This window comes from Saccopteryx leptura, chromosome 7 (assembly GCF_036850995.1).
Source record: "Saccopteryx leptura isolate mSacLep1 chromosome 7, mSacLep1_pri_phased_curated, whole genome shotgun sequence".
Classification (NCBI taxonomy): Eukaryota; Metazoa; Chordata; class Mammalia; order Chiroptera; family Emballonuridae; genus Saccopteryx; species Saccopteryx leptura.
This window is the reverse complement of record NC_089509.1, coordinates 45,361,448-45,385,765: the sequence shown is the minus strand read 5'-3', so window position 1 is coordinate 45,385,765 and position 24,318 is coordinate 45,361,448. Positions and strand designations below refer to the sequence as shown.

At 39.2% G+C, this 24,318-nt stretch overlaps 1 protein-coding gene across 3 annotated transcripts in view; it reads left to right on the top strand.

Annotated features, from left to right (window-relative positions):
- PLA2R1 (phospholipase A2 receptor 1) overlaps positions 1-24,318 on the top strand; it is a 129,081-nt gene that overhangs the window by 77,199 nt on the left and 27,564 nt on the right. For all 3 annotated transcript variants that reach the window (XM_066345252.1, XM_066345251.1, XM_066345250.1), the window contains 8 exons: positions 6,645-6,847; positions 9,307-9,452; positions 13,694-13,778; positions 16,329-16,461; positions 17,037-17,072; positions 17,548-17,705; positions 23,410-23,474; positions 24,177-24,280. In XM_066345252.1, the coding sequence (XP_066201349.1) occupies positions 6,645-6,847; positions 9,307-9,452; positions 13,694-13,778; positions 16,329-16,461; positions 17,037-17,072; positions 17,548-17,705; positions 23,410-23,474; positions 24,177-24,280 (930 nt within the window). The remainder of the gene's footprint in view (positions 1-6,644; positions 6,848-9,306; positions 9,453-13,693; positions 13,779-16,328; positions 16,462-17,036; positions 17,073-17,547; positions 17,706-23,409; positions 23,475-24,176; positions 24,281-24,318) is intronic.

Genomic DNA, 24,318 nt, shown 5'->3' with positions numbered 1-24,318 from the left:
TTATTATTTTGTATTTTTCTGAAGTGAGAACCTGGGAGGCAAAGAGAAAGACTCCCACATGCACCTGACCAGGATCCACCCGGCATGCCCAGTAGGGAGCAATGCTCTGCCCATCTGGGGCATTGCTCCATTGCAGCCAAAGCCATACTAGTGCCTGAGGCAGAGGCCATGGAGCCATCCTCAGTGCCTGGGCCAACTTTGTTCCAGTGGAGTCTTGGCTGTGGGATGGGAAGAGAGAGATAGAGAGAAAGGAGAGAGGGAAGGGTAGAGAAGCAGATGGGTGCTTCTCCTGTGTGCCCTGACTGTAAATCAAACCCAACGAGACATTCACAAGTTGGGCGGATGCTCTACTACTGAGCCAACCAGCCAGGGCCTGTCATTTTTATTTTTATATAGTTAGAATCAGAGGCCTGATCTAACTTAGATTTTCTTTATCTTTTTGGAAAGACCATTTTATAGTTGGTGTGTGTTCTATCTTGAGGCACATAATGTCCAATTTTCTCACTTTTTGCAATATTAACAGCCATTAATGATCAATGCCTAGGCCCATTGATCCATAAAGGTTTTTTTTTTTTTTCATTTATAGCTGGGGGAAGAGCTATATTTATAAAGGTGTAATTTCTCTCAATAAATATTTTGTTACTTTGTGATAGTTTCATAAGAAGACAGAATACATGCTTAATTCTTTCCCTTTACTAGTTTTTAAATGATTATTTGTTTATAAGCATCCTGCAACAGTGACCAGTTTTTTTTTAGCATTACTATGAAGTAAGGGTTTTAAACATATGTGTTATGTTTTGATCCTTTGCAATTATTATTTTTTTAATAAAAAAATGAATACCTTAAGCACTACCTCCTGAGTCCTTCTGCTATAACTCTAGTAGCCTTTTACAGCTTCCTTGCTAACTGGTTGGAGAAGATGTACATTTCTGCTCTGGACCTAGAAACACCCATTTCATCTTACTGGGATATGATACTGTTTCAATATCACAATTGGTGTGTATTGTTTCTAAGGCCACTTCAGTGAACAGAGCTAGAGAGTGTGTGTCTGTGTGGGTGGGTAGGTGGGTATGTGTGCAAGATGAAATACTTCTGGAATTTAAACTGATACTTTCAATTTGAATTATTGACTACAAGCTTTTTTGCTTAACCTTCTCTTTCATGCCAAAATTCCTTGTTCTCAAAACATAGGACATTCTGATGTTTTTATTAAAACAAACAACAACATTAAAGAGACTCCATGGTATTTGGTATTTTATGAGAACTATTCAAGTAAAACAAGAAAAACAGTTTTGATTCTTACTCACTAGTACCATTGATTAAAGGGAAAATGACAAATAGGGCCTTTCTCGCTTAGAGGAAAGCTAATGCATAGAAACTAAAATGTACTTTGTACTTAGATTAAAGATTCAATATCAATGGAGCCTGCTGAGTGGTGAAAGAAAACTAGTTAGGACATTCCAAAAAGCTTTTTCAAGTTCTATTAGAGTTTCACAGATGTCTGTATAGTGAAAAAGAAACACTTGGAAATTACTATTTTGCATCCAGCCATAACTCAGGCTCTGTGAAAACGTTTTGTGTTTCTAGATCTTGATGCCACTGCAGAGAAGGCATATTTCATGCACGTGGGATAATTCCAGTGCACATTTACCCCAGTTGTCCCGTGTCAATGGAAATCTGCCAGTGACAAGGAAAATGGGATCCCAGTAAAGCAAGTCACATTTGTTCTTTTGGAAGTGCCCTGCTCAGAGTGAAGGGTAATAAGACCCCTGTCCAGCCAGATAGACAGGCCAGCCCACTTTCTGGCTTTTTAGAGTAATGAAATGACTGCCATGTGAATTAGGACTAATTCAGCCTGAGCACCCTTTGGTGCTTTATGTAGTCATATGAGTAATTGCCATACAAGGTAAAGATGTGATAATAGATCTTCAAGGAAATGCTGTAGCCACACAAAGGAGAGAACATGACCAGGAACAGGAGAGGGAGCTCCATAGAAGTAGAGGTACGTACATTATTCGAAGGGAAGATTCCATCATTCATTCAACAACTATTTATAAAATGCCCGCCTACTCTGTATCTTCACATTGTCTTCATAGTAGATTCAAATAAATCTGCTTTCAAGTTCTAGATCAAATCCTCATTAACTGTGTGGATTTAGGCAAGTCACTAGGCTTCTGTCCCTCCAGTTTTCCATTTGCAAACTGTATATACTAATACCTGTCTCAAATAATTCTTAAAGTTCAACAAGGAACGGGCCATATAAAATGCCTGGTACAGCATCAGGCAGATAGAACTCCAGGTAGGCTCACCTGCTCTGCTCCAACAGCTTCACTCTTCTCTGTGGAAAAGGCCCCCTGCAATATCCTCTTGGCCCTGAGGCCACAGGCAGATTTTGTTTGTTTTCAGGTATTTGACCAGAGAGATAGAAGGTGGAGGCTTTCCCAGTTCAGTTCACCTTACATGGCTAGATTGCTTTGCCAAACGCAAGAGACTAGAATAGTAAACTGGAATTTCTTAACTGACTGAAAGTTTTCCCAATCATGAGTGAGGTAGACAGGGGGTGGCAAGGAGTAGCAGGTGAGTAAGGCAGGTAAGGGGGATTAGTTTAAATGTGAGCTTCGCTGCTGTGGAGTAGGATGATCGTTTTTCATCTCCAATGAAAAATGAGTTATTGAACTTGAGAACAATTTCTCTGAAAAACAAAACAAAACAAAAACAAAACACCTGCTCTTTCCCTTGCCCTACCCTTATGATTTGGCTTTGCAAGCATCCCCATGATTTTGATTATAAATTCTGTTTATATCTCCCTTAGCCCAGTCTCCCTTTATTATACCGCTTTACTGCTTCTTTGGGGCTGAGATTCTAAAATTTGGGTCAAATATTCCATTAAGTTAACCACTTAATAATAGCAGTAACAGCTCTGCAGCACTTCTCATCGTCATAGCAGGTTACAACATCTCCTTCTCCGCTAATGAAGATGAGTTGAATAGCTACAGGATCCAAAACCAAAGCTATTTAATCATTGTCTGATGTGGGAGAGGAAGACAAAATGCAAGACCAACAAAAAAGTGTATTACATTCTAAACTCGCTGATTCAAGCTTTATAAAAATTCTTTGAACCTGCAAACAGAATTCATGTCACAAAACTCCAGCTTTCGTAATGAAAACAGCCAAAATAAAAACAGACGCAACATCTTAGGGGTGGTTGTAGCCCTTTATGTCTTTCAGAGTGCCTTTCTGTTCTGTGTGTTTATTTTGTTTTTAAATTTTATTTAGAAAATTAAATTTAACGGGGTGACATTGATCAATAAGAGAACATAGGTTTCAGGTAAACACTTCTATTTTATTTAAACTGTTGATTGTATTGTGTGCCCATCACCCGAAGTCAAATAATTTTGTCACTGTATATTTGTCCCTCTTTACTCCCCTCACCCCAATTCCCACCCCCCAATACCCTCCTCCTGGTAACTACTTTACTTTTATCTGTGTCCATGAATCTCATTTTTTTTCTTTTTTTTTTTTTCTTTTTTTTTTTTTTACAGAGATAGAGAGGGTCAGAGAGAGGGACAGACGGGGACAGACAGACAGGAACAGAGAAAGATGAGAAGCATCAGTCATCAGTTTTTTGTTGCGACACCTTAGTTGTTCATTGACTGCTTTCTCATATGTGCCTTGACCGTGGGCCTTCAGCAGACCGAGGAACCCCTTGCTTGAGCCAGCGACCTTGGGTCCAAGCTGGTGAGCTTTGCTCAAGCCAGATGAGCCCGCGCTCAAGCTGGTGATCTCAGGGTCTCGAACCTGGGTCCTCCGCATCCCAGTCCGACGCCCCATCCACTGTGCCACCACTTGGTCAGGCTGAATCTCATTTTTGTATTCCACCTATGTGTGAAATCATATAGTTCTTAGCTTCTTCTGATTTACTTATTTCACTCAGTATAATGTTCTCAAGGTCCATCCACATTGTCATAACTGGCACTATGTCATCATTTCTTATGGCTGAGTAGTACTCCATTTTATATACATACCACAATACATCATTTCATTTGAATATTCATCCAAACCCATGAAAAGGGATTATTAACCCTCCATTTTAGATAATCTTTTTTGTGAATAATATAACCTGTTTGAGGTTTTTTGTTTGTTTGTCTGTTTTTACAGAGACAGAGAAAGACAGAGAGAGGGATAGATAGGGACAGACAGACAGGAACGGAGAAAGATGAGAAGCATCAATCATTAGTTTTTCGTTGCGACACCTTAGTTGTTCATTGATTGCTTTCTCATATGTGCCTTGACTGTGGGCCTTCAGCAGACAGAGTAACCACTTGCTTGAGCTGGTGAGCTTTGTTCAAACCAGATGAGCCCACGCTCAAGCTGGCGACCTCGAGGTCTCAAACCTGGGTCCTCCGCATCCCAGTCCGACACTCTATCCACTGCGCCACCGCCTGGTCAGGCCTATTTGAGTTTTGAGTCACTAAATATTTGTGTTGGGACTAGAACCCCAGACTTCTGGCTCTAAGTCAAAGGCTGCTGATAAAAGAAGTATGGAGGAATCTGGTGGGAGTGCTTGGTTTCCTTCCTCTTTCACTAGAGCAGCCCTATTAGTATATTACTTTGAGCTTCCATGTGAATTTTCTCAGCTCAATTTTATTATAATTTTATCACACAGAGTATGAAGCATTTCCTCTATTGTGCAGCATCTCCTTATAAACCTACTAGATTTTGAGCTGCATTTCAAAGTTACATTCAACAAGACTGCAAAGCTCCATACAGGCAAAGTTGTGGTGACATGCTACACTCTCCCCCCTTGTCTGGACCTCAACCCTCCATCTTTAACACTAACTAGCGGTTGGTTCAATGAAACTGACTAATGGCTTCTCTATAGACCAGCACTCTCTTGAATTGCTTTTCTTCTATGTGAGTCATACTAATTATGTTTCCTTGTCTACAATGAGTCCTCTTCACCTCTGCGGATCTCTTTGATGCAAGTGTGCACACACACACAGGATGTGAGCTTCGTGCGGGTGGGGCCTGTGCTGTCGCTGTGATATCCAGGATTGTTGAAGACACAAGCAGTTGTTCTTCAGCTCCTTTATCTTTCTAATTTACACTCTTCCGCTCCTTTTGGGAGAGGTCCTTTGTTCAACTTGTCTGTCTCTTTTCTTTTCTCACTCTTCATTTTCCCCTCTCTTTAGTCTTGCTGTCAGCATAAAACAACCAAACCATGGCTGGCAAGGATAATGCCAGTTGCCCTGTATCTAAAAAAAAAAAAAAATGAAACAGTTACTTCTGAAGGGAAATTAAGCAAGACAAATATTCAGTACTGACTACACTTTTAAAAGTGCCTTTAGTTCCAGAATCATCTCAAGCCTTCAGATGCTTTATCTTTAATTACTTGCTTTTTTTTATAAGCACCCCTTGAAAACTCTTTTCTCTTTCTCATTCTTCAAAGTTCAGCTCAACAATTAGTTCTTGGAAATCCTTTACTGATATCCCGAGGCAGACTCCATCATCTTTCTGAAGTCTGCCCACAGAAATCTGAACACACATGGTTCCTATAACGCCTCACACATTATGTTGACTGCAGTTAAGTGGTTATGTCTGTGCCTCACACGAATTAAGAATTGGGTTTTGTTTGTTTTATTTTGTGTTGTTCTTCTGTGTCTCACAGCTAATATACAGCCTAGCCTGGTATGTAGATGTAGGTGCACCATGTTTGTTGTTGAATGTTGATTTAATTAACTAGATGATTGCTCTGGATTCAAGAAAGAAAAGCTCATTCTTTCTGTTTTTATCCATTTTTGGAATGGGGTTTGCACTGAAAATTGAAGTGTATTTTTTAGCTGTCTTATTAGTTGTGTAGATTTTATGACAAACTTGAGGATCTTAACTTAGAAATTATTTCTATGGGAAAAAAATGTTTCATTTTCCAATATGTTAACACATACAGAAAATAATAAAATGGAGTTTTGTCCATAACTAGAAGTTCTTCCCCCTTTCCCTGAAGTCTGCCCCAACTCCTGCCCTTAGAGTTTCACCCCATTTTAGAATTTATCTCATTCTCTCTTTACCAGGGTTTACAGTTTGGTTTTCTGTTGTGTACCTTGCAAATACCTTGAATCCATCACTTATATCTTTTTTTTTCTGCTGAATTTGCTTCTCAGAGGCATAAACACCATGCATTTTTCATTGTTGATTTTTCACAATGGAACCTCAAAGCACAGCATGCATATGTACTCAAGAAATGGTGAATTAACCTTTTTCCTGTACAGTTATAAATCTCAATAATTCAAAGTAGAGAGATGTTGGTGTTTGATGAGATATAGGGGATATTTCAGTTTCATGTTAGAATAGCTCTTAGCTTTCCATCATTTGCCATCTGAGCTCAAAAATGTCGACATTTTAAGCTTCATGGTCTCTCTTCTCTCACTTTTCCATCTTCTTTTCTCCAGAGAGGTTGAGAAACGAGATAATCATGCCAATAAAGCATTCTTTTTCATCTGTACTGTTCTTATCTGGGTGCTTCATTATGAGATGTCTATTATTCGACACTCTTAAGAGACCTTACGAGCACAAAATGTTCTGGTTGACTGGTATTAAAAGTGTTGATTTTCTAAAAAATAATAAGAGTTGTTTTCTGCTTTTAGGTTACAGTGGTGGCTGTGTTGTCATGCGAGGAAGGAGTCCACCTGGCCGCTGGGAAGTGAAGGACTGTACACTCTTTAAAGCAATGTCCCTATGCAAGCAACCTGTGGGAAGTCGGGACACCACTGAGCATGAAGAGAGGTGGCCCTTTCACCCTTGCTATTTGGACTGGGAGTCAGAGCAAGGCCTGGCCAGCTGCTTCAAGGTGATGTCAAAGTTACATGAGCATTCTTTTTTTTGAGAGAGAGAGAAAGAGATGAGAAGCATCAATTCATAGTTATATCACTTTAGTTGTTCATTAATTGCTTCTCGTACAAGCCTTGACCAGGAGGCTCAAGCCAAGCTAGTGTCACCTTGCTCAAGCCAACAACTTTGAGCTCAAGCCAGCAACACTGGAGTTTCGAACCTGGAACCTCAGGACCCCAGGTCAATGTTCTAGCCGCTGTGCCACCACCAGTCAGGCTACAGGGGCATTCTTCACTAGACCAACATTATTTCAATTTTATCCATATATGCCAAATTCTTTACTCGAAAACAGTGCTTGGCACACAGAGGTGCTTTATTAATATTTGTTAACTTCTCTATCATTTTAGTTATATTATAAAATAATTTTTAAGCCAGAAGAATGACATATCCTTGGTTACATAAAAGTCCTCCCAATGAGGATTGATATCGAGGTCCCAGTCAGTATTATTCTAGGTATGAAAAGAGTGCAGTTCCATATCATGTGTAAGCAAATAAATAAAGTCCTCATTATGGAATACTATACTACCATTCTGTTGCTACAGATAGCTTCTTTTTTTCTTTTTTTTTTTTGTACTTTTCTGAAGCTGGAAACGGGGAGAGGCAGTCAGACAGACTCCCGCATGCGCCCGACCGGGATCCACCCGGCACGCCCACCAGGGGACGACGCTCTGCCCACCAGGGGGCGATGCTCTGCCCCCTGGGGCGTCGCTCTGCCACGACCAGAGCCACTCTAGCGCCTGGGGCAGAGGCCAAGGAGCCATCCCCAGCGCCCAGGCCATCTTTGCTCCAATGGAGCCTTGGCTGCGGGAGGGGAAGAGAGAGACAGAGAGGAAGGAGGGAGGGAGTGGAGAAGCAAATGGGCGCTTCTCCTATGTGCCCTGGCCGGGAATCGAACCTGGGTCCCCCGCACGCCAGGCCGACGCTCTACTGCTGAGCCAACCGGCCAGGGCTACAGATAGCTTTTGAAGATTGCCAGGCACCTAAAGATCAAATAAATTAATACATACGGTTGAAATGTATGTGTGTGTGAGTGTGTAAATAAATGTGTGAAGAAATGCCTTTTTTCAAAAAAGCTTTAAATCTTAGAATTATATCAATATCTATAATCTTCTCAGCAATATATATTTTTGAAATATTATGTTTTTGTTTGACAGTTTTGTCTTTGGTTTGTTTTATAAATAGAGATTTCTAAAATCAAGGGAGCAAGTTCTTCTCAGGTACATAGGCATATACAAAGCAGAATGGAGATAACCTCTATCTCTAGAGATATTGAATATCTGTAGATGGCATGTGAATGCACTCAATTTAAATGTACATATGTATAATCCTACATTCAATTCATGGAATAATAGACCCAGATGTGATCTCTCAGAGCAATAAGTTATACCTTAGAAATGAGTAAGCTGAGGCTAATGAGAAGAAGTGATTTACTCAAGATCACAACTATTTATTGGCAGGGTTGGAGTAAATCCCTGATCTTGGAACTCTTAGTCCAGTGATTTTTCCAATATATATCACCCTAATATATATCAACAAATGTATGGTGTGTTTGACGGGCTTGTGGTAGGATTTATTAATTTAAAGGGATTTGAGAAAAGGTTCCCAAAGGAGGAGAGTTTTGACATATAATTTAAAAGATGAAAAGGCTGTGCTATGATCCACAGACCTGGGAACCCTATTCATTCTGGTCTCAGCAAATCAGAGCCTGCTGAAGGCTGGCCCCAGAGGCTCAGGCTTAGTGTTGGGCAGCTTAAAATGAAAAGGATGCAGGGGCACGAGAGCTCTGGGTCTTCGGTCCCTCATCCCTGATCTTAAATAAAATCAGAAGCAGGCCCTCCATTTGACTGACTGCTTCCTGCTACTGTGAGGACAGCTGAGAAACAGCAGAGAAGTTAGGCACAGCTCAGACCCAAAGACCCTAGAAATATACCAACCTAGGTCCAAGGTCTCACTTTTCATTTCTTGCCATCAGTCAGCCAGATTCATGATCATTTGTCAGAGGTCAATCAGGTGGGATGGAAATTCACGGAGTCTGGAAACGAGTATTGGGTCTAATCCTAGCTCTGCCAATTTGTAGCTGTAGGACTTGACATTTGCAACCTGTCTTAGTCTGACTCTTTATCTCTCAACAAACATTTATTAAGAGACAAATCACAGGAGATTTAGAAGGGAAAAAAATGGATCCTCAAGGAGCTCACTGATAAGAGTTTATCATATCCTCATAAAATTGAGAATAGAATGAGATAATAGTTTTCCATTAGATAAACTATAGTTCAATAAGTATTATTTTTCCTTACAAAGTCAAACTTTTACTAAAGAATAATGACAACAATTATATTACTGTTATTCTCTTGTCCAGAATGAAATAATCTTGCCTGATCTGGGACAGTGTTGACTTCTTTTTCTTTTACTGCACAGGTATTTCACAGTGAAAAAGTACTGATGAAAAGGACGTGGAGAGAAGCTGAAGCATTCTGTGAGGAATTTGGAGCTCATCTTGCAAGCTTTGCCCATATAGAGGAAGAGAATTTCGTGAATAAGCTTCTACTTTCAAAATTTAATCGGTAAATTACTTATTAATTTTGAAAAATTACAGTCAAATATTCTGTCTCTCAGTAATGGCTACTTAGCGTTGAGTATCCCTACTACTTGTTTAAAATGTTAAGGGTTTTTTTTTTCAGCCTCAAACCCACTAGCCACAAGTTGTAAAAGAAAAATATATGCATATAATTTTATATTTATATTGTACCAAGTTCTCTTCCATAAAACAAAGAACAAAGTGACATTGTTTTGATATTTAAAATCTTTTCTGTATACCTAGAATCAGAATTTTAGAGTTTTTCTGCCAAACTCAGAAATTATCTAGCTCACTGGTTTTCAAAGTGCTGACTGAGGATCAAGGGTCCCAGAATCCCAGGTGCAGGAGGGGTCAAGTAGGCAGAGCTCCTGGTTCTTTGTTCACTGGCTCATCAGAGCAGCTCCAGCCAGCTCCACTTCTAGTTACTTGTTTGTAATCAAAGTCCATGTAAGATTTTGTCTGAAAAATGAAAGTCTCACTGATTAAAAAGATTCCAATCCAACCCTTTATTTTACATTTATGGGAACATGTTCATTTACCTGTATCCACCTTGCAAATTTATAGAATCTTGAATTCCATAGAGTTAGAAAATCACTTAAATTTAAATTGAAAAATAACATAACTGATCTTGAGCTGCTTTCCACACACATGCAGGAATTCTTTCTATTACATTCCTGTGGTCATCCATTGTAATTACATCAGTGGTAGTCAACCTGGTCCCTAATGGCCACTAGTGGGCATTCCAGCTTTCATGGTGGGTGGTAGTGGAGCAACCAAAGTATAAATAAAAAGATAGATTTAACTATAGTAAGTTGTTTTATAAAGATTTATTCTCCCAAACTTAGCAAAAAATCCAACATAAAGAACTTGGTAATTATTATTATATGCTTTAACTTGCTGTAATTCTGCTTTATAAATTTTATAAAGTAAAGTTACTTCCCTACTTTATAAATCACCATGACTGTGGAACCGGTGGGCAGTTAGAAAATTTTACTATTAACAGAGATTGAAAAGTGGGCGGTAGGTATAAAAAGGTTGACTACCCCTGGTCTACATGATTCCTTCCAGGTTCAGAGTGCTCCTTACTTGGGAGAAAGCCCATTCCATTGTTAACAATTGGTTTCAAAGATCAGCTTTCTAGTAAGCCAGAGCAATGCAGTTCAAGTCTAACCTGTTTTCAAATATTTGAAGACAGTTACCATGTCCTCTTATAGTAAGTCCTGCCAGCCCTTGGCATTTTTTGCTAGAGTGTTCTTGTCGGTCAGCATACATTTTGGGTATATCTGCTATGGAATGGGCACTGTTATATGCATAGTAGACTAGAGATCCAATAAGCGTGACAGACCAAACCCTTCCCCTGAGGATGTTGTGGGCTAAGGGTGGTCACACCTTCGTGGCTCCATACATATATTTAATGAAAACAATACCAGCTACTCCTCTCCAAGCTCTGAAAATCTGGAATTTCAATGAAACACTTGCCTGAATCTTTAAGAGAAAATCCAAAACAATTTTCTGAGGGAAATCTTAGTCTTCTTCATAAGTTTCCTTAGAGACAATCCCACAGAAAGTTAATATGTAACATCTATCAAATTATTCATCTCCAAAATCTACAAAAATGACCTTAAAGTCCTGGCCGATTAGCTCCATTGGTTGGAGCGTCATCCCAAAGCACAGATGTTGCCAGTTTGATCCCCAGTCAGGGCACACACAGGAGCAGATCTCTTGTTTTCTCTCCTTTCCTCTCTCTCTAAAGTCAATAAACAAATTTTTCTTTAAAAAATGACCTTAAAGATGGGAATCTGATGCCATCTCCCCAATGTATGTCTTATAGAGTACTCTGGGAGGAAAAGGCAGATCTCTTGGTCAAGTATGTTTGCAAGGCAATGTACAATCTTGGAAATTTGCAACATACATTAGTATTGTAAAGGTTTCTAGATGGAAGTACTTCCTCTGACCACAACTCTCTTTTTGAGAACACTTATCAACATCCCATAGGCTTCCTAGTCTGTGCAGGAAATGCTGACCTGAGAGCTGGATTCCAAGCCTGCTGACACACCTTTTAACCAGGAGCCTGCTGGTCTCACACCAGAGCTGATGAATCAGAGTCTTTGAAGCTGAAGAAAATTTCAAGAAGCTTCCGGGTTAACTGAATTTTTAGTGTCAGGTGGGGCCACGGATCCAAGGGATATGTGATAGTGTCCATCGTTCTAAATTGTAACTTTGCTTCATGACTAAAGCCACTCGCAAAACACACTTGCATAGTCATATACAGTGAGCTTCGCTATAGGAAACAACCGCATGCAAACTTGGGTTCATGTTTACTGTAAGACCAAATATCATTGCTATTTACATAAGTTCTCACACTTGGAATTTCTAGTTGAATTTAATGCCAAGCATCTGTCAAGTTATTGATTTTCAGTACCTCATCACAAAAGCTCTGAGTATATGTTTTACTTTTGCCCTGACTGCCAGAAAGTTTAGCCAAATTTAATGCTTATTTATAGCAAATAAACCAGTTCTTGTAATTAGCATATATACTTCTCTTTCCTGTGGCACTGCTTTTCTATTTCTATTTTATTATTTATGTTATTATAATATTAGAAATTATACAATTTTAGAAAATTGATGGAGAAAAAATAAATAGCAATTCTTCTAAAAGCCAGAATATATAGAAAAAAACTGTAGACTCTGAAGTCAGTAGGAAAGGAATAATAAGTTCTCGATACAAGGAGGGTAGTGTGGCTTTCCATAAGGTGGCATACTCACCTGTCCACAACCTTAAGTGTAAGATGTAATCAGGACAGTATCCAGCTAAGCCCCAGTGATCTCTCGGGTTTTCTAAGTCACAGTTTACTTTGATTTGTATTGTTTAGGCAGAGGAGCTCTGAAAGGGGTGCTTCAGAATAGGCATGCTTCTCTGCATAAGGAAAAGAATGCATCTCTTGTAATTCCTGGGTCTTTTAAAAATATTTTAATTGGATTTATTGGGTTGACATTGGTTAAGAAAATTATACAGGTTTCAAGTGCACAATTCTATAGTATACTATCTGTATATCACATTGTGTGTTTACTATCTCAAGTGTGACTCCTGAATCTTATAAATCTTTAATGCCTCAAAATTATTCTCAGAAACTGATCTTAGTGAGACGGCTCATTGTAAAGTGAGGCTTTATTGCTTGATCTATTGAGTACTCTGTGGTGTGACATATTTGTCCTCCACCTTATAGGCAGGGAGATGGCTCTTTGTGGGGCCTCTCACCAAGTCTAACCAGGTGGTGACTGCTGAGGTTTACCTACCGTGCCTCGGACTCATTTGCTGTGGCAACATTTATGCTGGGATCAGGAAAAAGAAAAACAAAAACCCAAAACCTGCCAGGTACATTTTATTAAACAGGCATAGTGGTGATTAACCTTCAGAGAATACATGAACATGTGGCAAAAGAGCAACAAAATAAAGCATTGTAAAGTAGCATAAATATTAAAATAGTAAAGCCTGACCAGGCGGTAGGTCAATGGATAGAGCGTTGGCCTGGGATGCAGAGGGCCCAGGTTTGAAACTCCAAGGTCGCCAGCTTGAGGATGGGCTCATCTGGCTTGAGCATGGGATTATAGACATGACCCAGTGGTCACTGGCTTGAAGACCAAGGTCGCTGGCTTGAGCAAAGGGTCACTTGCTCTGCTGTAGCCCCCCCATCAAGGCACATATATATGTGCCCCCCCCCATCAAGGCACATATGAGAAAGCAATCAATGAACAACTAAGGTGGCACAACAAAGAATTGATGCTTCTCGTCTCTCTCCCTTATTGTCTATTTGTCTGTCTCTCTTTCTCACTTAAAAAAAAAAGTAGTAAAAAGTCCTTTCAGGAAGAGAGGTCTAAAATCTCTTACCAACCTGCTTTTCACATGCTCTTGTCCCGATTAGAAGGTGTTGCCATTCCTAGTGAACCTGAGAAAGCTGTGTCCTCAGCAGGGGCCGACTTCCCCCCGACTGCATGTCACCAGTGAGCACACCACGCAAGCCGGGAGAAGCAGGAAGCCAGGCTAGCTCTGCTCTCGGTTCGTTTCAGACCTCAGGTTATACCCACAGAAAAGGCTCGATACATGTTTGTTTGACTGGATCAGTCCTGCCAGGAGCATCTGCTGTTTCCTGCATAAATCCGTACTTGAACCTCTTTCATAATGTGAATTCAATGTGAAAGGCCAAGTTTTGGTTCTTTTCTTCACAGGACAGAAGAAAGGCAGTTCTGGATTGGATTTAATAAAAGAAACCCACTAACTGCTGGCTCTTGGGAGTGGTCTGACAGAACTCCTGTAAGTCCCCAAACCAGGGAGAAGGAAATGAATTCAAACCAGGTGGCCTTGGAACCATTTGGTAAACCAACCAGATGAGCCCGGAAATAATGTCCATATGTCCCATGACTCAGACCCCACATCAGAGACCACACCAGGCTTTGCTACCAGAAGAGTTATTTCAGCAACTCCCCGGACACCTCTACTAACCACATAGTTCTGAGGCCAGCTATAGGGTCTTACCCTGAAAAGGAATCAGCATCCCCAGGAAGGTCCTCAAACCATCTACCACACAGAGTCTCCACCAAAGATGCAACTGTTCCTTAAAATAACACCCTTTACGCCATCCTCCCTCCCCTGCCTAGCACCATGTTATGTGAGTGCGGGACCCTTGCCCACGTCATAACAAACAGAACCATTTTCAGTTTATCTCACTCTACAAGGACAGAAATGCCAGTTTTCACCTTCTCAGTCTTCACCTTCTCAGCCAGAAAAAAGAAAGAAAAAAAGAAAGACTTGCTTTTTATTTAGCCTTCTACTGGTAAAAATCTCTTTGAAGGAAGGAGGGAACTCAGTATTGCGTATTTTTTCGGGTCCAGTGAGGAATCTCACACTTTCCTCAAGAGGATAGGGAAAAGAACAGAAGCAGGATCCTAGGTTGAAATGGGGCCCATCTCAGGGCACGGGCAGAAGCAAGTCGCTCAGCTGCACCTATGAAAGGGGCAGCTTGTAATAGCCCGCAGTGAGCATTGAATGCACTGCCTCCTTATTGAGCTCGGTTTCTAGCTGAGTGCCCTCCTGCATGGTCTCATTTCATCTTTACAATAATTTAATGCAGTGAGTGGTAACATGAATAAAAAGTTTACCTAGAATAATACATAGGAGAGCCAGGATTGGTACACAGGCTGTCTGCATCCAAAGCCACAGTATTATAACGTCTCCTAGTTGGCAAAATTTCAGTAGGTAAACTTTGAAATAGTAAGTATTGATAGAGAAATGGGATCTCTAGGCCCGTACCATAGAGTTCAAGTTTGTGTCAAGAAAGACATGTTTGGGAAAGCTATATGCTTATAGTGGAGAAGGAAATAATAAAGGCATACTAATTTAAAAAATAAAGTTTTGCCCTGGCCAGTTGGTTCAGCAGTAGAGGGTCGGCTTGGCATATGGATGTCCCAGGCTCGATTCCCAGTCAGGGCACACAAGAGAAGTGACCATCTGCTTCTCCACCCCTCCCCTCCCTTTCACTCTCTGTCTCTGTCTCTCTCTCTCTCTCTTTCCCTCCTGCAGCCATGGCTCAATTGGTTCAAGCACATCAGCCCTGGGTTCTGAGGACGGCTCCATGGAGCCTCCACCTCAGGTGCTAAAAATAGCTCAATTGCAAGCATGGCACCAGGTGGGCAGAGCATCAGCCCCAGACAGGGTTGCTGGGTGGATTCTGGGCAGAGCATGTGTGAGAGTCTATCTCTCTATCTCCTCTCCTCTCACTTGGAATAAATAAATAAATAAATGTTTCCACACATATACCGCTTCTTTGAAAAAGGCATCAGAACCAGAGAGTGGGAAGGGATCTTAAAGATCTCCCAGCCCCACCCATATATTTTCTGATAAAGAAACAGAGGCCCAGAAAGCAGAAGGGGCATGACAGCATTAACCTGCCTCCACATGACATAGCTGAATGGTTAATGTCAATGTGACACTTTAAAATGACATGTGGTACATAGAGATTGAGCATGCTCCATTTCATTTTAGTAAAACAAACACCTTAGTAATAGGAGAGAAATAAACAATTTGGTTCAGAATAAAGGAGATAAAGCCATGAAGCCATGCACTGAGTTCCTCGCCACTCCCCACTAGATAAAATGAATATTCAAACTGATGCCATTCTCTGTAGCTAAGCTTATATATATTTAAGTTAGGTGAATTGTTACATGAGTGTGTGCCTGTTTGAAGAGGAGTGTAAATGGTTTCAAAACACCCTCTTTTTTCCAAATTTTTACCCTAATTTTACTTGTGGTTCATCCACTCTCGATTGGCCTGTAAATCATTGGGAAAGTTAAATCTTTATTTAAAACCCCTGTTGTGTGATAATTCATGGAATGGGTTGTTTAGTTTCCTGATTAAAGCTAAGGGTGACTTAGAATTTTAACAGTCAGAAACTAAAAGCTTAGTGTGTGTACAAAAAAAATCTACGTCACAGATGAGACCCAAATATGACGGGTCCCTGAGCCTCTAAGTAGTTTGCCCGGGACCCCAGGGCTAGCCTAATCCTGCCAATAAGGACACTGTGCAGATTCAGAAGGAGATATGCACCTACTTCATTCCTCTGGAAAAGGGAGTAGCATGCTTTTTTTTTTTTTTAAGGAAAGGCCATCTTTAGGAAAAAATGATAAAGTTTAATTAGCTTGTTGTTCACAAACAGGGGAAGAACCTTTAACTGGAATCCTAGCCAGAGATTTCTGAAGCTTTCTCCAGAAGTCTATCATGGTTTATTTACAAGGATGCTTTTATGATGTTTTGAAACTCTTTGTGGGGGAATCATCATTAAGAAATAATGAACTTCATCTTCTGCAGGTTGTCTCTTCATTTTTAGACAATATTTATTTTGAAGACGATACAAGAAATTGTGCTGTTTATAAAGCAAATAAAACATTGCTGCCCTCGCACTGTGGCTCCAAACGTGAATGGATATGCAAAATTCCAAGAGGTAAAAATAGGAATAAGATCTTTGCTATATGTTTGCTTTCTAATAATCTATAGCATTTCCCAAGTGAAAAGTTACAGAGATCTAAAATGCAAGCACCTTGGATCACAGTGCCAACAACCTCCATGAGGAACCAAGCTGCACTGTTTTAGCAAAGAATGTATCAAAGGGGAATGAATGAAGATGACGCTAGTGCATTATGCTAAACCAATTAGTGGGAAATGAGGATAACTGACTATATTGTATTATATTTTGTGAGTACAATCAGGAAGAAATGTCATGGTGACATTACAAGCAAACAAAATTATTTGTCAAATGTGGAAGTAAAAACACCTAGCAGAGTGTATGACACACAGTAGGTCCTCAACAAGTGTTTGTATCCTTGCTTCTTTAATCAGAGTCCTCTCTTGAGCCTCTTCCTCAAGTATGAGAACTAATCATATTTCAAACAGCACTAAGTACCTGGTTTTTAAATGGTCTTTTAAAAGGCAAAGTACAAAATATTCTGTTTAGAGCTGAAGTAATATGGCAGACCTGTAAAGAAAGGTTACTCAAGGTGATTTGCTTTCACCCTGCAGATGTGAGACCCAGGATTCCACCCTGGTACCAGTATGGTAAGAACTATTTTGGCAGTTCTTGAATTTATAATTTCATGCTATTGTATACCATTACTGTATTATTACAGTCCTCCAATCGGACCTCTTTTCTTAACATCAATCTAGAACTAATTTGTTCAAATTAACAGATTAATGATTAGTAAATAATCAGATTCATAAATGTCATTAAATATGATTAAATACCAATATGATAGCTTAACTCCATTTTAATGACACATGATTTTTAAATATGCATATATCTCAGACCTTTGCATACAAATGAAGTTTTCTTCTCTGAGACTGACCAAGGAAAATGAGCAAGCTACAAAATTATTTGTGTGTTTAAATATATTTATTTATGCACACATACAAATTTTTTTAATAATGAGTGACCAAATTACAAATTTGGGGTCCATTATAACATATCCTATTTAAGTCTGCATTTTATCAGTCAATAGTTTTTGCATCATTTGCATTGTTTATTTGTTTTCAGATGCACCCTGGCTCTTCTATCAGGATGCAGAGTACCTTTTTCACACCTCTGCCTCAGAATGGTCCACCTTTGAGTTTGTCTGTGGCTGGCTGCACAGTGATCTCCTCACAATTCATTCTGCACATGAGCAAGAATTCATCCACAGCAAAATAAGAGTGGTACTTGAATACAACTAACCATGAGAAATTTAGATCTTAGCTCCTTCTTCACCCCCTAGGGGGTTTTCTTTTGGACAATAGTCATTTATTTAAGTTTCATTAAAAGCCATAGATTTTTGAGAATTAGGTTCTTTTCTGTAATAGAGATTAAGAAAAAATAATGGAAACACAGGTTTACTGTGTTGTTCAGTCATTTCACTTCTTTCATTCTTTACTAGCAACAATGGTGAATAAGTAGATGTTTGTTGCTTTTATGAGGTTCATTCAAACATTCATCACATATTTATTCAGAGTATGGGACTCTATCAGAGATTTAAATTGGTCAAAACTCCTGCCCTCTTGGAGATTGTATTCTAGTCTGGGAAGAAAAAGTGTCATCAATACAAGTAAATAGCATTACACAATATTTTATAAAAAGATGAATGGATAAATGGAAGAAAATAAAGCACAAGTGAGGATGAGGATTGAGAGTCTGGGGGGCACATGGCTCTTTTAAAGTTTCAATTTTTACTTGTAAGAGTACAATATTTTTAAGTTTGTAAAAATTCAATGTACATATAATGATAAGGAATAGTTTTCCATTTCAACTTAAGAATGAAAAGGATTAGACTTACTCTTTTGAGGAGCTAGGCTAATTAGGAGTGAACACATAGGACCTGTTAAGTAATGAACCAGACTGCCTGGGGTTAGAATTCATTCTCAGTGTACTTCTTTACAAGTATTTACTGAGCATTAGGTATGTATCAGGCACTGCGGTATTTGTCAAAGACACAAATATGTGAAGGACACAAAAATGAGATCTAGCCTTTAAAAAAAAAAAGCTAGAAATAGTACTGTGTAGTGAGTAAAAAGGGAGCAGTACAAATTACCAGGTGCTCTAAAGACAGAAAATGTCATCCTCAATACAGTGTGTCCGTAAAGTCATGGTGCACTTTTGACCGGTCACAAAAGACGATAGAAATGTGAACTCTGCACCAAATAAAAGGAAAACCCTCCCAGTTTCTGTAGGATGATGTGGCAGCATGTGCGCATGCACAGATGATGACGTAACACCGTGTATACAGTGGAGCAGCCCACGGCCATGCCGGTTGAGATGTGGACGGTACAGAGGAAAGTTCAGTGTGTTCTGTGGCTCACTAAATTCAAATCCGTGACCAAAGTGCAACATGAATATCGGCGCGTTTAGAACGAAGCGCCACCACATAGGAATAACATTACTCACTGGGATAAGCAGTTGAAGGAAACCGGCAGTTTGGTGGAGAAACCCGTTCTGGTAGGCCATCAGTCAGTGATGAGTCTGTAGAGGCTCTACGGGATAGCTACCTAAGGAGCCCTAAAAAATCTGTGCATGAGCCCACATCGAACTGCACTGAATAGGTATGAAACTGGGAGAGTTTTCCTTTTATTTGGTGTAGATTTCACATTTCTATCGTCCTTTGTTGCTTTCCTGTTACCAGTCAAAAGTGCACCATGTCTTTACAGACACACTGTATTTCCTAGGAAATCCTTGAAAGTAAGACAAAGCCTTTTTTCTTTTTCTATAATTTAACAGGATTTCATGATCTCCAGGAATCCTTTCTCATTCTATCATCTTTCCATATTTGTAAACTGACTTTTAAAATGAAGCTCTGTGCTGACGCATCCTTTGCTTGTGAGAAAAATGTCTTTCTCACAGCTCATGGGATTTCCTCATTTCAGTAATCCTGTTTGATGCCAGCATAGCCTGTGAGGTGCTGACAGGTCAGAACAACTGAGTTTTGATGGAAGAGCTGAGAAACAGTGTTAGGTGACAATCCCACAGTTCCGCACAGACCTAGTGGCAGACAGCTACCAGAGCCAGATGTTCCCCCCTCTTGGTTGGTCCATGCGCTGTTTAACCATCCTTCCACTCCTGCAAAAGGAACATTCAAGTTAAACCCTAATGTTAATAAGTATCAACAAATTACATATCATGATGTCAGAAAATATGTTCACTTCTTTAGCTAGACAGCAGACTCCTCGCCCAGGTGGCAATAGTAAAACATCAGATGAATGGCTGAAAACCAATCCATTGACATGGCAGAGTGCATATCCCATAAGGAGCTGCAATACTTATCATAATGATGTCAGGCATTGTGCTAAGTACTAACGTTTAATGGCATTTGATCTTTCTAAGATCCCTCTGTGGGAAGTGTTATTAGTACATTTTACAGATGAGGAAACTGACTCCAAAGAATTAAAGTGGTTTGGTTCCACAGCCACCTAAGTGATAGAATTTGGATGTGAACCAAGCCATCTGACTTAAAACATCATTTAAAAACCCTCTGTTGACAGCAGAGTCAGGGGTACATAAGAGTACAACGTCTCTATTATATCAAACTGCTAGTTCTAAAACCCTCCCCCAAAAGATGACACCAGCTCTTTCTCAGATATGAACATTGAAAGGCTTCTTTGATTATTCCAACAGAGGTTAGCTCTCCTGGGAACATCTGCAGGTCTTTTCTCATCAACTTCCCCTCATTTCATTCTCCCATTAGTTGGTGATTGGGTAGCCAGTAAGGATGGCAAGGTTAATACCTCCCGTGCAGGGAACAGTAAAACCCGTGGGTTTAGCAGTTTGAGAAGTCATAGTGCCATGATCTAGGTGAAGATTGTGATCTCAAGCCAGACAAACCTTGTACTATACCTTAAATGGAAAAATTGTTGCCCAACCTGTGGCCATGTTACTACAGAATGCCCTGTCAGTATTATGGGTGAGCAGCTGACTGGTCTAGCATGGCACTGTGCTACAAACTAAGATTATTGTGATGGTATAGGATGTGGAGACTAAGAAAGGGGAAAGAGGACCGAGAGGAAGTATCAATTTAGAAAAAAGAAAGTGTAGATTTCCAAAGCAATATTTTTATTTAAGATATTTTTTATTATTTACACCCATAGTAAGTGGGTATAAAGTGGTTGTCTCAGTGCCCTTCTTTTTTTTTAATTATAAAATTAAATTTAATGGGGTGTATTTCTGCATAATCTGTGGCTGTGTTAGGCACTTTTTGTTAGTAGTAATGGTGGCATTTACATTTTTTTAAGTTTTTATTTTATTTTTTTCTTCCTTTTTCAAGTGAGAGGAGGGGAGATAGAGACAGACTCCCACATGCACCCTGTGTGGGATCCACCCTGTGACCCCTGTCTAGGGCCGATGCTCTGCCCATCTGGGGCTGCTTGCAACCGAGCTATTTTTAGTGCCTGAGGTGGAGGCTTCACAGAGCCATCCTCAGTAACTGAGGCCAATGTGCTCGAACCAATTAAGCTATGGCTGTGAAAGAAGAAGAGAGAGAGAGACTAGGTGATTAATTATTTTTAAATTACATAGGTTGTATAGCTCCTCTATGAAGAATAGTAACTCAGAAATGTAAAAAACATTTATCAGGGAGAGGGGTGAGGAGAGGGGAGTAAAGAGGGACAAATATACGGTGATGGAAAATGATTTGACTTTGGTGATGGGCACACAACGCAATCAACAGTTCAAATGCTATAGAAATGTTCACCTAAAACCTATGTACTCATATTGATCAATGTCACCCCATTAAATTTAATTTTTACATGAAAAAACAAAAATAGCATTCAGTTATGAAGAACTAATTATTGAAAAAGAAAATTGGATACAGTTTTGAAAACCTGAAGCAGAATTTTTTACCAAAATATGTCCATCTTGGAAAAGTGATGTCTATATTTTCTCTTTAAATAACAAAAGACCACAGACATGATGGCAGTGAAATTTTGAGAACTTGTTTTTTGAGCTATCTTGTTTGTCAGATCAATGCTCCCCAGAAAAGTAAAAAGCCACAAGCTCTTTAGGAGTTTTTTGACATGAATTACTAGACAGTTTGTCCATTGAGCTAGCATTTTAATGCTGTGCTGTGCAATATTTGCATTTTTAAATTCTGATTTACTCTTATTTTTTAAATTTTATTTCTAAATATTTCTACATATATATATATATCAAAGTTATCAGTCATTTTTCTAAAAGCTGGTGTTTTCCTTAAATGACTTCGTTTTAATACTTTTATGGAAATATTTTAAGAGATGACAGGCCATTCTTCCTTATATCATGTAGAGATTAACATATTGGCTATTGCTGTGTTTTATTTTTTTTGTTGTTAAGAGTTCTTTCCATATGATGCTGTCTAGAATGGCTGTTTGTAACAGAACATAATTGATATTATAAAATTTATAGTTGTATCACATTTTAAATATTCTTTTATATAAAGAATATTAATGTCTTCTATTGCTCTGGATTTTTCACTCTGAAGTTCTGTTGCATATTACAACAGGCTATGATATACCAGGTGGAGGATCCCCATGCTATAATTGAGATGGTAATAAATATGCCACTTAAGATGCAGTAACTATAATTTTCCTTTAAAGGTCCTTAATTGGGGCATTGAACAATCAGGCCATGATTTCCACTATTATTGCACATGAGACCTCTTTAGATTGAAAGAAATTGTTGTGGTTCTCCTACTGAGTTGACAGCCAGTTTTAGTGGGCCCATTCCAAAGTCTGACAATGGGATTCTAAATTTAGCGTGTAAGAACACGTCCATAAAACAATACCACAGGGATGCAAAATTATACGTGCTCCATCTTGCATTGTTCTCAAATTGCTGATATGGCAGACAGCCATGCTGTTTAAGAAGTAAATATACCTTTTTATAAATTAGAATGTTAGAGAGCTATGAGGTTACTGTTTTATAATGACCTGAATTTCATGTGGGAAAAATATATGTATTTTGAAATGTATTCTTAAGTCTTTACAGAAGAAATGGAAGAGCAAATTTAAATATATAATGCCTTCAAAATAAGTTTTTAGCATAAAAATTGAGTTGCATTTTACACACTCAGCACACAAACAATAAAGTATATTGATTTCAAGTTCTTAGAGAAATCCTTACTGCCTCTTCCTCTTTTATAGTTGAATAAGGAATTTCAATTTCCTGGGTCATAAGTCTGGCATTACATCTGTTCTAATGTGTTTGTGTTGCTCATGTGCAGTGCATGAGTGTGTTTGGGTTTTATACTTTATTGTACTGAGATCTGTGTGATAAATAAGTGTCAAATTAGTAACATATAAAGGATGATTTTTTAGTTGTCAAACACTAGACATTCTGTGATGTCCTTTTGTCCTATTTTGCATCTCTCTATTCAATTGGAGAGGGGAGGGTGCTGATATTTAGTTTAAAAGCTTACCAGACTAATCTCTAAAATGCAAAATCTGTCTCCTATTGATATCTTTGTGCCTTGAATTCTTTTTCAAATAATGTGACATATACAATAGGCTTCTATAAATCACTGAAAAGATAAACCACTATATTCTTGGTAAGAAAAAGGAATCCACATTGTGTTTCACTTTCTAATATTACTTTTTAAATCCCTATTATGAGAGAAAATTTACTTTTAAATACATAGGAAAAGTTGTAACAAAGATATTGCATGTTGTATAAAATTAAAATTATTTTCAATATTTGCTTCCAATTTTCTTTCATAATGAGAAGGGAATATTTTAGAATAATGAAGTTTCAGGTTTTCTCTAGATGCTAGGCCTTAGTGTATTCTTTAGATAATTGGGTAAAATATTGAAGAATAGAAAGCTATTAATAGCAACACATTAATCTTAATAATGAAAAAGGGAAACAAGTAGAATAAATGCTGACATTTTTCTTTTTTTTAAATAGTTATCAAAGTATGGTAAAAATTGGTGGATTGGACTTCAAGAAGAAAGAGCCAATGGTGTACTTCGGTATGGACCTAGATTAATTAGCATTTAATTTTATTCAGCAGGTTTTATTTGCAGAATGATTGGACTAGATCCAGTGATCAATTTGTTGAATAGCCTTCAAACATTATCTTTAGCTTGTACATTTTTATTTCCCTAACCCAAAACATGAGTATTTTTTTAATTTAATAAAATATTATGCCTTCAAGGCCCTGGCCAGTTGGCTCAGTGGTAGAGCATCGGCCTGGCGTGCAGAGGTCCCGGGTTCGATTCCCAGCCAGGGCACACAGGGGAAGCACCCATCTGCTTCTCCACCCCTCCCCCTCTCCTTCCTCTCTGTCTCTCTCTTCCCCTCCCGCAGCCAAGGCTCCATTGGAGCAAAGATGGCCCGGGCGCTGGGGATGGCTCCTTGGCCTCTGCCCCAGGCGCTAGAGTGGCTCTGGTCGCGACAGAGCGACCCCCCGGAGGGGCAGAGCATCGCCCCCTGGTGGGCAGAGCATCGCCCCCTGGTGGGCGTGCCGGGTGGATCCCAGTGGGGCGCATGCGGGAGTCTGTCTGACTGTCTCTCCCCATTTCTAGCTTCAGAAAAATACAAAAAAAAAATATATATATATATATATATATATATATTATGCCTTCAATACATACTCTATGACTATGAGAATGGTGTTCCAGATTAAACACGCTGAATGAGAAAAGACCTTAAAATTTTTAATTTTCCTACAGCTGGAGAGATGGTGCACCAGTAATATACCAGAACTGGGACAAAGGAAGACAAGTATCTATGAATAATCAGAGCCAGAGATGTGGCTTTATTTCATCCATAACAGGTTATTTTAGTCATCCATTTTTTAGTTTATAATCCAAA